Source organism: Lissotriton vulgaris, chromosome 3_1 (assembly GCF_964263255.1).
Source record: "Lissotriton vulgaris chromosome 3_1, aLisVul1.2, whole genome shotgun sequence".
NCBI lineage: Eukaryota > Metazoa > Chordata > Amphibia > Caudata > Salamandridae > Lissotriton > Lissotriton vulgaris.
Genome location: NC_141689.1, coordinates 1,186,734,022 through 1,186,748,562, shown reverse-complemented (window position 1 = coordinate 1,186,748,562; position 14,541 = coordinate 1,186,734,022). Strand labels below are relative to the sequence as shown.

At 44.8% G+C, this 14,541-nt stretch overlaps 1 protein-coding gene across 2 annotated transcripts in view; it reads right to left on the bottom strand.

The window, feature by feature from the left end:
* The window catches only part of LOC147727632 (phospholipid-transporting ATPase ABCA1-like), a 2,839,360-nt gene that overhangs the window by 307,655 nt on the left and 2,517,164 nt on the right, over positions 1-14,541 (bottom strand). For both annotated transcript variants that reach the window (XM_086961649.1, XM_086961650.1), the window contains exon 45: positions 10,825-10,966. In XM_086961649.1, coding sequence (XP_086817775.1) covers positions 10,825-10,966 — 142 coding nt within the window. The remainder of the gene's footprint in view (positions 1-10,824; positions 10,967-14,541) is intronic.

Genomic DNA, 14,541 nt, shown 5'->3' with positions numbered 1-14,541 from the left:
ATTGCACAATCCCAAAATTGAGGATAACAACTGTCGAACAAACCATCCGGTTTCATACAGCCCAAGTGGGCAATGCTGATGGTCCAAGTCTGCCCAAAAAGTTAAAGTGCAAAGTGCGGGATGCAAAGTGCAATTGAAGTAGTGCAAAATACGCTAATTGTGCAAAAAACAGACAGATCATAAATACATTTTATCTATACTACTATTATAAAGAGAGAACTGTGTCCTTTGAGCCAGGTAAACTCGAAAACTACACCACCAATTCAAACACCCAAGACATCTTTGAAAACCTCAGGGCAAGCAGAAGGACATAGGCTATATAAAAATAAAAAATATAAGTTCTTTAAAAAATTTAGGAATAAAAAAAAAGTTGTCCCTTGCAAGTAGCGCCGGCCGCGATGTGCGTGATGACATCAGGAGCGCGAGGAGCGGCGTTCAGGAGCAAGAGGAAGAGCGGCGGACATGAGCGCGGGGAGGAGCTGGGGACAGGCGGGTAGGAGCGGGGAGTGGCGGACAAGCGGTGAGGAGCGGCGAGAAGCTGAGGAGCAGTGGAGCAGTAAACTCAGCAGCACGGGGAGGAGCGGCGGCTGAGGTAAGTGAAGCAGCCGCGGGTGCACACCAAGGGATGGGAGGAGGGACGGGCGGGGGCCATGAGTGCTCGCAAGCCTTTTACTCAAAGTCAGGACATCGGGGGAAACAGCGGACAAGAGCCGCGGGTGCGCACCGAGGGACGGGCGGGGGCCATGAGTGCTCGGAAGCCTTTTCCTCAAAGTTGGGACGTCGGGGGAAACAGCGGACACGAGCGTGGGCTGAAGCGGCCAGGACTAACAAAACCGGAGCAAGGAAACACTGTAAGTACGCTCTGCTGCTACCGGCCGCTCTGCTGCGCATCTCCTGCTGCGATGCTGCCCCCAGCCCCCTTCTGCCCCAGGCAACGCCGGGGCGGGCTGCTAGTATTTATATATTTATATCAAAAGTAACAGTGCCTCGCTCTAGGATATATATAGTGATGGTTTGTAGGTTTGTTTTAAAGCAGCGCTGGATCAAGGCCCAGATGCAATTTTTATAGAAGGTCTTATTTATGACTCCACAAACAAGGCCCAAGTCATTTATCAAACAAGGATCTCCCGAAGTATTTTTATGATGCCCAAAAACTGTATAAAACTCGTTCAGATTGATTGCACTTTGAGACAGTCCTCAGCCCCAGTTCTGTAACTGTGCTCCCAGTTGAAGAGTTTAAATAAACTATCTGTTCCTGTTTTGCCAAACCACTTTTGTCTTTTGTTTTTTCAAGTTAAATTCATAATTAAAGAACATCATTACAGAGAAGCTGGTTGAAATTGTATTCATGAGCATTTTTCTGTGGGGCAATACACGAAAAGGCAGAGGGACTTGGGAGAAGGATGCACAAGGGTTGAGCAAGAGAGCAGGGGCACCAACTCCGAGTGAGGAAGCCATTATCAAGGCAGCTCCTTGGTAGGGAGGTGGGGGCACTGCCAGTTATATGCAATGGCAGGGAAGAAATTGTTTTGTTCTCAAAGCTAACAGAATGGATGTTTTTTGGGGCGGGGGTCACAGGTTTAATAGGGGAGGCGGAAGAGGGTCACAGGAGACAGATTGGAGCTATACATTTGTCGTTCTAAGACTGATCAAAGGGCATCAGCGAAGATAGTGGTGTTGCAGCCATTCCCAGTGTCAAGCTTATGACCAGTAAGTTGGACCACCAAATTTAGAGTGATCAGCGGGGCATCAGAAAGGGGGGGTTTCAGGAAATTGGATGGAACTGGGTGACGCATTTTGAACTTTTATGGGTTTTGAGAAAAGCCTTCACGGAACTAGGGGAATTTCCAGGAGATTATGGGACCCTTTTTTTCAGGATCAGGTTTGTGACGCAAGCATCGCAACAGGGTTGGGGTAGGATCCTACATTGGGTCAGTGGTCATCACACTGCTTTCAGCATTACGTACAGGTGACGCAGGAGTAAGCATGGGTGAATTTTGCGAATTCGCGATCTGCGAATTTGCGGATTTGCGAATTCGCAATCCGCAAAATTCGCGAATTTGTGCGAAATTGCGGATTTTTGTTTTTTTGCGTGTTCGCGGGGTTTTTTGCGTGTTCGCGGGGTTTTTTGCGTGTTTGCGGGGCTTTTTGCATCTTCGCGAGCCGCTTGCATAGCGAAGTTACCTATGCAGTTGTTTATGGGAGAGGGAGAGAGAGAGATAGATAGATAGATAGATAGATAGATAGATAGATAGATAGAAAGAGAGAGAAAGAGAGGGAAAGAGAGAGGGAGAGAGAGAACAAGAGAAAGAAAGCGAGGCCGGATCTCTGAAGGGCCAGATTACTGAGTTGCCCCTACAGAACATACAGATTTTTATTTTTAGCAAAATGCATATGAAAATTGTGCTGTAAAGGTCTCTTTTAGTTTAACCCCTCCTGACAACTCAAAATGGGTGTATTTGCCATCCTCTCCCTTCTTCCTGTTTTTTATATCTGTAAGTGCTTCCTGATGAGGTTTAATTCCTTGGACAGGTGCCTCGTTGCCTACTTGTAACTATTCTCTGACCCTGGTTCAAGGGTCAGAGCAGGGTCAGAGAATAGTTGCAAGTAGATAAGGAGGCACCAGGAAGCAATTAGCAGCAGGTGTCCAAGTTGAAGGTAATTTGTTTGTAACCCTTTTGTAAAAGGTTACAAAGAAATTAGGTTCAACTTTTGCCCCTGCTGCTGTAACCCTTGCTTGGCTGAAAATTCGTCCCCGCTGATTCGCGGATTTTTCCGCGATTTCGCGAGATTCGCGGATCGCGAAATCGTGGAAAATCCGCAAATTCGCCCGCGAAACGGATTTTACGCCCACCCTTACGCAGGAGGAATGTTAAGAGTGTTGTGCCTTCTTTGTATCTCATATATATCATTCTTTTCAGCTGCAGTGGCTGGCCCGGAGGCATTAGAGCAATTGATTTGGATAGTAAAACGTTTGTTTGTAAAATAGGCGGAGAGGTATGAAGTACAGAAGGGTCAAAGTGCCAATTTTGGGCTCGATCGTCAGCTGTGCAAAGTTACTTGGCATAGAAAAGATGGTATGCTTTGGTATGAACTGTTCTATGTTTGAATAAGTTGTTAAAAAGGTGCACATGTCCGGAAATGTTGATGCTTGGGGGAAAATGACATGGTAGTGAGGAAAGGACTGGTATTATTGAAGGAGATGAAGAGGAATATTTTAGAAATTAGCAGACAGTGGCTGGACACTTTTTATGTATGGACAGAAATTTTCCACAGGAGTCCAATGGAGGGGGGCAGAGAGGTCTTCAGACATTAATAGGGCCAGGCGCAAGACCAATCGAGATATGCATACTTTCTCTAAGGAAGAGGGTTTCAACCGGGTGGAGCACCCGGAATTGAGGTATGATGCTCTGGAATTTTTTTAAGGCAACAGAGTTAACTTATCTAACTAAGGGATGGAGCAAAACTTGATGAAAGTCATGGAGGTGCTGGAGGAAACACTCAATGGGAGATGGGGGAACAAGTAATCCTGGGGTAGTGGGTCAGAAAGTCAAGGCCTTTCTGAGTGGTGGTTGGCAGTTTCAGTTGCCATATTGCTAGATTAAGATATTGTTGTGAACATAGGAGACAATAAAGTTACCCATGGAGGAAGTAAGAAGTTAAAAATTAATGTTTAGGACACAGACAGTTAGAAGTTAATAGATGTTGGTTAAAGTATAAGGGAGTAAGGGTCAACAGTTTAATAACAGGATAGGCGCTTCAAAGTGCAAGTTAAAAATGTAAGGGAGAGGGGCATTATTGAGGGAGGGGATTATGACGAAGGTAAAATGGTTGTATAGTGAGGTTTAGTTTTGTAAGGCTAAGGCCTAGGGTTGAAATTTTTGATGTGCACCTGTTTTCAATAAGTGGCCTTTTTCATACACGAAAACAGCAAGTATGTGGTCTGTGCTGCTCCTCTTTATGCCAATGGGCTTTGGGGGCAGCCAACCCCAGAAGGTGTGCTTTAGGTAAGTGCCCTTTTTTTTGCATGGTTGGCCCCCACTTTTTGCCTGATGTTGATGCTATTTGAGTGAGTATGCCCTGGGTTCCTGCCAACCAGGCACCCAGGGCCTAGGTTCTTTCCCTAAAACTGCATTTTGTACCCCCAAATCGGCACCTCTCTGGCCACATGTAAGTCCCTTGGACAAAGGTACCAGAGGTACCTTTTACAAGGGATCAGGGAAGGCCTCTAAGTGCTACAGCACAGTGTGTGCCACTCTTAGAGGCCCTGTTCCTTATCACATAAAACTGCCATTGCAGGCCGCGTGTTTTGGTGCAGAGACAAGTGAAGAGTCGACATGGCACACATCCCAGTGTGTGCCATGCCTACAACCCACAGTCATGGTATTGGTAAGACACCAATCTAGGTGGGTGCACCATACCACTGGTGAGGGTAGCACTGTACCATACAGTGTCTTAGTCGATTCTTAGACCTTGTAAGTGCAGTAAATCCATAAAGAGTATATGGTCTGGAAATTTGTCACTACGAACTCCACAGCACCACAATGGCTTTACTGGATCCTGGAAAGCTTGGTACCAAACTTCTCAGCACATTAAATCCACACTGGTGCCAGTTTGGGATTTAATGCCGAATACACTCAGAGGACATATTAGGGATGTCCCCTGAAAAATGACCTAACTCTAGTGTCCTGGCTGAGTGGCTGCTCGCCAGCTGCCACCACCAGACATGTTTCTGGACCCCTGGGTTGAGAACCTCCCGCTCTCAGGGTCCTGAAACAAAGCACATCCTGCGCAGAGGTGCCAAGCCTTCTTCCCCAAGATGGTCAGGGTCCACAAAGGAGAAGCTTCAAAGGCTTGCCACCTTTGTGAGCACCCAAGCCATTTGCTGCTCTAAGCAACTGGACCCCACCAGTCCTAACCCCCAGTTTGGAGAGGAGAATCAGTGGGAAAACTAAGATAGGAATCAAGGTGTGCCCACCATTGCCAATGCCAGCCCTCAGGTGGGGAAGGCAAGGTTCAGCACAACTCTCAGCCCCGCCATCTTGAAGATGGGTGGACCCAGCCAACCAGAGAAAGGTTTATGACCCCCTTCCTACTGGAGGGTGGCATAATAGGGGGTGTACCCACCACAAGAATGGGACCCATTCGTCCCTACCTGAAACTCCCCTAATTTTTTTATTTAGGGGCAACACCAAGCCTTGCCTTCTCAGACAAGCAAGAAAAAGAGGAGAAGGACTGAAGAGATGATGTGCTGAGAGAAGAAGAGGAGGACGCCAACTGACTTTGCTCCAGCCCTACGGCCTGTCCCGACTGACCTGCTCCAGCGAAATCCCAGATGTCAAACAGCCAGCCAGATCTGTTGATTCCTTACCCACTTCAAGCCTCCAACCGATGCCTCTATCTGAAGGGTCCGCCTAACCGTGACTTGAACCGGTATGAAAAACCTGATTCCTAAAGATACCCCTAAACCCGATACCCCACGGCCTTGGGTAGCCCAGCTGACAGTGTCCAGGTATCCCCTGCATCCCAGCTTACCTCTCCAACTGGTGGTTGACTCCAGAAGATTTCCGTGTACAAGCTCTTTAGTGGCGGTAATGAGAGCCTTCTCCATGGTGTATTGAGCACGGAATCCAAAAAGAAATGGATCAATAGTGGCATTCTCATTGACAAAGGAAGACAGTTTCATGTTAATGGCTTTCTCTGTCACCTTTGAAGGGAAAGGGAGTCTTGATATGGGTCTCTAGTTGAGGATGTCCTTGGTGTCCAAGTTAGGTTTTCTCAATAGTGGCAGCATGGAAGACTTCTTCCACTCCGTTGCAAATCTCCTTAGCGTGATCATTGAGTTGAAGATGGCAGTGAGGGGGGTAGCTCTGGTTTCTTTGGACAAGGGAAGAATTCTGAAAGGACATAGATCTGAGGGAGATCCTGATTTGATTGAGATGATTATTTAGATGTCTGCTCTATAGTCAAGGTAGTAAATGACAAAAGGATTGATATTACAGATCCTGCTGAGGGTTGTACTTTATTTGGCTGAGTTGGAGTCTGTGCCAGGTGCTTATCCTGAAGCAGGAATGTGTCATAAACAAACTTGACCTTATGCTGAAATGATTTGGCTAAGGAGTTGCAGAACTGTTGGCTGATGTTAGAATCCTGTGATACTGGAAGTTTGGGCAGACTTTTGACCATTGTAAATAAAGCTTTTGGACATTCATTGGCCGTTTTGATTTTCTCAGTAAAATAGGAGGCCTTTTCATTCAGGATAATGTTCTTATATACTTAGAGGTACCTTTTATATTCTGTTTGGTGTGTAGATTATCATCTAGTCTCCATTTTTTCTCTAATCTGCGACATAGGTGTTTCTGGGCTCTGAGAGTTTTGTTGAACCAGGGTTCTGAAGAAGAACACCTGGATCGTCGGTGGTTACTAGGAGGAGCATTGCGGAATCAAGCCAGAAATGATAATTTGCAGGTGTTTTATCAGGATCATTAGAAGTAACCAGCAGTGTTTGGAAAAGAAGAGGATTACGTTATTTAGCTTCTAATTTATTCCAAAGGTGACCAGTAAAAGACTTCCCAGAGTGTTAAGGAAATCCAGAGAGATTTCAAAAAGGAGTGCATCATGATCGGACCAGGTGAGAGGGAGAGATCTGGTCCATCTTATTTTTTTGTTTTTTTTGTTTTTGAAAACCTTTATTGTAGCATTCAATAAAAATACAAGTACGGGCCTACAACCACGGGGGCCTGCCGCTAAGAAATTAAAATCCCCATGATCACTGTACAAAACGGCTCGTCAGCCGACAATCCCGAGGTCCGGCAGCGATTCAGGATAAGAATTGTATTTAGGAATGCACAGAAGGGTACAGGATGAGACAGAGGTTTCATTTTGTATTTTATATGAGAGGATCAGGTGCTATACAATCAACAGAATGCAGGGGACAGGGTAAAAAACAGGATTTGCATGAAATAACCACTATAATAGAAAAGTGGCACCAGAGCATTAAGACCTGTACGAAAGATAACAAAAGACACATTCCATCTTGCTCCGGCACTCCGAGCCCGCCCACCCAAAAGTCAGGATATCATTAGAACATCAGCACAAAATACGAGCACACAATAAGAATCTAGATGATTCATAGCAATACTGATCCTTAAAAAGGGGAAAGGAAGAAAGAAAGAAAGACATAGAAAATAAAAAAGGCAAAATAAAAAAAAAAACCTCCAACCCCCCACCCTGCACACCTGCAAATGGCTATAGCCTGACCCCACTAGCAGCGTGCCTGTCGCCCCTAATAACTAAAGCCCCAAAGGTAGGAGAAGAAACGGAGGAGGGCATTTCCGTGTGGGCTCCCGGCCCCTTTAGACCCCCCGCCCGAGACAGCCACCCCCTATCATTATAAAGACAAGTTTAAAACGACAATATAAATGAAAGTAGAGGGTACCGTGTAACACCGCCCAGCCTCTCAGAGCAAACAATTACGAGTCCAACATGTATAAACGCCATGCCAACCATTCCCGATCCAGTCGATCTCAACCTTGGCCCCTCCAAACCAGAACGCGAGCCCCTCCCAGCGAGACCCAAAGGCCAAAGAAGAAGCAATAAAGAGGCAGAGAGTCATCAGAAAGCAGTCCATGGCTACCGGCAGGCAGTGAGTCTACATGAACTGTAGACGCAGATGAACTCTCCCTCCTAGTTGCACAGTTCCAATGCGTCTTGCACAGGAGTTGCAGCGTCACCAGGAAAGGAGAAGATGACCACAAAGGGAATAGAGAGTCACAAACAAAAGTCTCCGGGGGGGGGGGGGGGGGGGGCGCCTGGTGTTATCTCCAAAGCCGGTGGTGGTGGAAGGTTCAGCAAGAGCATGACATCCTCGGGAACACAATCTCCCAGGGGACCATCCGATGGTTCCAGTGCCTGTTTCCTCACGGGGCCCTCACATGGAATCAAAATGGCCACGGTCTGAATGGCTGTAGATTCCAGTTCCAACGATAGGGCCAGGCCCGGTTCCGTCCGGAGCATCGCGGATAGGCGCGTGCCCAATTTGCTCACCAAAGTGTCCACATGTGAGCAAAGTGCCCAAAGTTCTGATAGTATCGACCTCAATGATGGTTCATGCACTACTCGATTCATAGTTGCATGCCCGACATCGGTCGCAATCACCTCCCCGGGTGAATCTGGCATCTTCGGGGGGGACAGGCAAGTCTACGAAAGTGCAATTTGCGAGGGGTGACCAGTCTCCGTCCGCAACCGCGGTCAACCTGGTGAAGGCCGCAGGTCAGAGACCCCGAACCACCGAACCCCGGAGACCGAGAGACGGGGCCGCGGGATGGGGCCCCCACTCGCAGCCGGCAGCAAGCTGACTAACCCCTCGGTCGATGCTGAGCGATGGAAACGATCGCTGTCAATTTCGGGCCGAATTAAGGCCTCCACTCCGGTTGACCGGACCCAGCCCAATCCTTCTGGCCGATGTTGTTGCACTACAGCCCAGCTTTGAAAGTACTCCAGGCCCCGGCTTCACCGCTGGTGTAGGCCGCAAACTTCAACTCGATGGAACTTCATCAAACAAGCCGATAAAACTATCCGGATTTCACCATCGGAGTGTGGATCAGTTCACGCACACAGAGACTGCGCGTAAAGTCAGGATAGCGTACAGGATATCGTGGTGGGTTACGGAGGTCGGCGGAGCCGAGAGCTTAAGCAGCCATCTTGTTTGCTGATGTAGCTCCTCCTCCCATCTGGTCCATCTTAGATGTGGATTATCAGAGAAAACCCGATCCAGAAAGTGCCCAGAAGTGTAAATTGGACCTTTTACTGATTGACATAGTCCTGCACTGGCCATTTGATTCAGAAGCAATTCAGTGTCATGGTATGTGACATTCTCCATATGAAAGTTGAAATCTCCTAAAATGGGGAAATTAGAGAGATTTGCCTTACATTCTAGAAGATGACCTAGATAGTCAATAAATATAGACTTAGGGCTTGGTGGATGATACAGTAATATGTCATTAAAGGAGTATTAACTATCTAGTTCAAACTCAAAGGCCTCACTGTCTAAATTGTCAGCGAGAGCTTTGGGCCTTGCAGTCTAAATTGTCTGAGAAGAGCATTGGGCCTCATCACTCTGCACACGGCCACTCTAGTGCCGCTGAGGGTGGTCTTTGAGTGCATCCTTGACCCTGGAGTAACCCTTGTTCTAACCCCAGAAACTCAACCCTCAAGACCGTTTACTTACCTTTAAAATGATAACCCTACTTTTCACCATAGAATTGAATTAACTGTTTTCCACTGAAAAACTTGTGTGGAGGGCATTTTGTATGGGAACCTAAGAAACTATGTTTTGAGAAAAACTGTTTTATTTACCTTTTAGCTAGGAAATGTCAAAGTGTGATATCTAGGCATATCACACTAGGTAGAAAAGGTAATCTGAAAAGTAATGTAAAAAGTTATCACAGAGTAATTACAAAGTAACTGCAAAGCCATTCCAACTGTTTCTGAACTTTTGACCTACCTGTAACAAAACCAACTGCAGTCAATGGCATTCCACTGCATTCTTCTGAAAAAGTACTAGTTTTCTTATCTGCATCAAGTCCTGCTTAGTTCTAAAAATAAAATGCAACTAAGAAATATTTTTATACAAAACAATTGGTCTGAGCTCTCTTTGAGTGTGTGAAATAATTTATTGCCTGAGTGTGTATGATAAATGCTTAACACTACCCTCCGATAAAGCCTTACTGCTCCCCCACACTTCCACAAATAGAGAGTAAGGTATTATCTATTTTTACCTCTGTAAGCCTTTGGAGATCCACTGGTCTCTCTGCACAGTATAACTTACTTTGGTATAGTAAAAACAGAGACAGCTTCTTAAATGTGCCCCCAGGATTTATGCCATTTATGAGAGCCTAGGCAGTGATTGGGCTGGTTTGGGGCTCCTATGGATTGGGCTGACTGGTGGCTATTCAGCCAGCAACTTTCCTAGCACCGTCCACCATTTTGGGCAGAGTGACAAGGTGGCTGATGCACAGTATTAGAGAATCTTTTCCCTGCCCACTCTGCTGCTAGGAAGGGTATTTCCAGTACTTTGGGCGGTAGGTGTTTTTTGTTGAGCACAGAACATAGGTGAAGCGGGACAATGAGGGGTGGCAATAACGTTACACCTGAAGGAAGTAAGAAGTTAAAGTTAAGGTTTAGTTTATTTATATGGTTAGAGGTTAATAGACATAGGTTAAAGGGTAAGGGAATTAAGGTCAACAGTTTAACAACAGGACAGACATTTCAAAGTGCAAGTTAAAAATGTAAGTGGGAGGGGCATGATTAATGTAGGGAGTAATGGCGTAGGTAAAATGGTTGTATAGCAAGGTTTAATTTTGCAAGGCAAAGGTCTAGGATTGAAATTTGTGATGTGCACCTGTTTTCAATCCAGCAACCTTTTTCATGCACTGTCAGTGCTGCTCCACTTTATGGCAAGAACGTATTCCTTATTCCCATGTTGGGTACACGTTTTAAGCTATAAGCTCAGCGTACACATAATATTTTTTGTCTGGTCTTGCGGCATTTGGAAGACAGATGCCTGGACTACACCAACCCACTCTATTACAGGACAACAGGAAAATTGTTTGGGAGAAATACAGTCCTAAGTTTTGTGATGAAGTTTCTGTAGAAAAAACTGCCACATATACCTGAAGAAAAAGGAATGCAGATTACAAGTTTTATTGAAACTAAATATTTTTTTTGGTTTGGTATTACCTCGAACACTCAGAAAGAGAAACAAAAATAAAACAAATAAAACAAAAAGTAAAACAATAATATGAAAGGAACTGTACAACCTACCTTCTGAACATCTTTCTCAGGAACTCCGCGGAGCCGAGCGTAGAACTCTAAATGCTCTCGTCCATTGAGGAGGTCATCAATGGCGTCAAATTGAGGACAATAGCCCATGTTCTGATGAACTTCTCTCATGTGAGTTAGAATGCTGTCAAAGCAAAGGATTTTTAGCAACATGGCCATTAGACAGATGTCTGATATATGCAAAGAACATCAGTGGGTTTGAGAGCATCTCTCTTCTTAGTATATATTATTTTAGGTAGTTTTGTCTGGGCACACATGCCAAATCACTTGACACAAGAATGCATATTCCAATTTTTTTAAATACCTCAACTTCTTGCACATGTTGGAAAAGTGGAGAAAGAGGTTACATACCTGGGGCCGGGTTGTGGTTTTTAAATGCCTGTGAAATTTGCAAATGTTTCCATTAGTGAATTTAATGACGCTTGCCGAGATTTAATTGGTGAACAATTTTGTCTAGTTTTTTTACCTCAAGACAGTGGTTCGAGCATAAAATGCTTTATTACAAAACTTTTTGTTTGTGAACCAGTCTTCTACTGGAATCTTACATCAAGTTTGAAAGTAATGTATACCTTTGCAATCAGTTTTCACGAGAGATACCAGCAAGTGAGTTTCACAAAGTTTTCTGTAGATTCGCCTAGTTGTTACAAAGATGTATGAAAAATGCAGATTTTACAGTTTTAATGGGAAGAAAATCATAATTTTCTTAAAGACACAGAGGCTAATAGTATGCACTAGCTCCTTTATTGCCACCATAGACAGCAGCAACAAAGAATGCAAAATTACTATAGAACATTTTCAAATATTCAAGGGGGCATATTAGCAAGGGCCTTATCGCAGCTTTAGCAGCGCTTTTTTCCAATAAAGCAGCGATATTATTATCGCCCTATTAGCAAGCCTGCACTAACATGCGTTAGCGCCAACTTTCCGGGGTTAGCTGCCGGTTTTCCTCTCGTATTGCATGCCAGCGATAATTATCGATAATGACCTGGAAGGTAGGTATTCCTTACAAAAATTACATGGTAAAATTCGCTATCACCACTTTGCTCTATTACCAAAGATGTCCTGCGATAACAAAAGTCATGCTAGGCCTCGAGTAATGCATGAATTTAACACCTGATAAAACCTTACTAAAAATGGTGCTACATGGAGATGCATTAGGGAGACTAGCCCTGATCTCCTTCTGAGGAGCTACAAACACCAAAGAGGTACAGGTCATGCTTCATTATTAGCCCCTTAGCTTGTATGAAGGTATTTTTTAGCCAGCTACAGCCATTGCTTCTACTCATGTCCAGAAGTTGCATCACATCACAGGCCCTCACTATGTTGTCCTGATCCAACCTTTCACAGCACTACATACATGTTAACATTCACTGTTGTGCCTGCTGCATAATTCATCCATTGATCGGGTCGTACAGGCGGTTTTCAGGCACTCCATCACGTTAGCTGAAACTTTATTGACGCTAACGCACTGCTTACGTGCTGATCCAATGCTATCACATGAATACCTATTGCATGTTAGCGGGAGTTATTGCTTCCTTTCCTGGACACCATCGCATCTTACCAATGTGTTCATAATACGTCAATAAGAATGCGTAAAGTGTCCAGGAAAAGAAACAATAAAAAAAATGCTGATATCTTGCGCTGGCCATCATCATCGCCTTTTGTAGACAATATGCCCCTAGAATCCTTAGGAACATGCATACTTGCAGCCATCTTCCTTCTTTTTATGCTGTGAATATCCCATAGTCCAAACTCAATATAACAGAATAAAATTAATACTGCAAAGGTAGCACTTGTGAATACATTTCTCATTTATCCAAGATTCTTCTTCGAACCCATCTTATTAAATTTGTCCTTCCTGGAAAATCAAATCAAAACTATCAATAGAGCTGGGCATACATTTTGGGAAGAATAATATTAGCCTCTGTATCCTTAATAAAATCATGATTTTCTTACCATTAAAACTGTGGAAAATCTGCATTTTATGGCAAGGCATGGAGGCCAATATTATGCATGTTCAAAGCTCATCCATTACTCTTTGTACAGCATTTTCCACAGGTTTCAAATTAAAACTTTTAAACGTAGAATCACATGACCAATCTGCTGCCTTTATGATGTTACCTAAATTGCTTGCAGTCAAAAAAGCTTTACTTGTCATAGACCCTCTTGCTGAATGTGGACCAAAAACACTCATTAATACCTGCCATCTTCATCACTTTGTTAACCCACCTTGCCAAAGTAGGTGCAGACACCTCTTTAAAAGATTGTCTAAAATGAATTAACAACTGCGAACATCCCTGTTCTCCCAACCTCACAGTTCTTTTCTGATACTCCCTCAAACATTGTTCCGTACACAAAATATCATGCTCTACCAGTGTAGGATAAAATATCATCCTAGACATAGTCTTTGTACGCTTCTGCATTAAAAAAGATACACCTTCAGGCTGAAAACTTCTAAGATGTCACCTCTAAAGCTCTTATATCAGAAACTCTTCAACAAGACACCAAACAAAGTAAACTTGCCATCTTGCAAGATAACAGCTTCAGCAGTAACAACTCATTACCTCTCCATCTTTCAACTTCCATCAACACCTTGTACACACATGGAGTGGTGTGGCTCACTGGTTAGAGGTGGCAGACCAGGAAGCAGAGAACGGCCTGGGACCAGGGTTCAATTCCCGACACGGCAGGGTCGTGGACCAGGGTCAGCGGACTCGATAATTCTGCCTCAGTGCCTACTCTAACCAGGGATCACACTCGGCAACTCTGGGCATTAGCATGCCTCATCTCTACAACGGCCCCCCACATTCACCGGGGATGCCTGGCTTCACCTTGGAGATACCCAGTAGGGACCATCTCACAGGGATAGCCAGGACGGGTTCCCCAGCGGTCTTCGGAGCCATGACGCCTCAGGGCAGCAGTGCGCTTTACAAGACACATACATTTACATTTACACACCCCATAAAGAAGCATACTGTGCCTTAGGAGGATTCCCCAAACAAACACTCATAACAATCCTTTTTACCCAGGCATGTTGCTCTACGAGAGTCCCATTCACCAACTCATGATCTGCCAAAAATGCTGATCTGCTCAAATTCAACAAACTGAAAGCCAAGCCTTTTTTATACAGTCCTGTCAAATGATTCAGAACCTCCACTACATGTGCTGAAACTGAACCCAAAGCCCTTGCAGCACACCAACTACTCCATCTTCTCCATAAGGCCCTGTGCGTTTTTGTTGTTCCTGGAGCTCAGGATTCCTTAATAAGTTCCTAAGCCTCCTCCAGTAACCGAGATATTTGCCACAATCTCCAGAAATCAGCCAACCCATCAACATCAACTGACCTCCTTCAACCAAGTCATGGCATTCCCCCGAGCATTCACCAATAGCTGATGTAAACATGGAAACAGCACTGGATCGTCTATCAACAGACTCATCACTTCCAGAAGCCACAGCCGTGACTGCCAAAATGGGGTGATCAACATCAACTTCGATCTCTCTCTTCTGACCTTTATTATTACTCTCCGAATTAATGAGAAGGGAGGAAATGCATACAACATTCCTTTCCTCGAATCTTGTGGAAAATCATCCAATGCTTTTGCCTTTGGATCCCGTCTCCAATTGTAGAAACTCTGCACCTGCACATTCAACCTGCCGGGAAACAGATCCACCTGCAAAGGATCCCATCTCCAGTGCAGT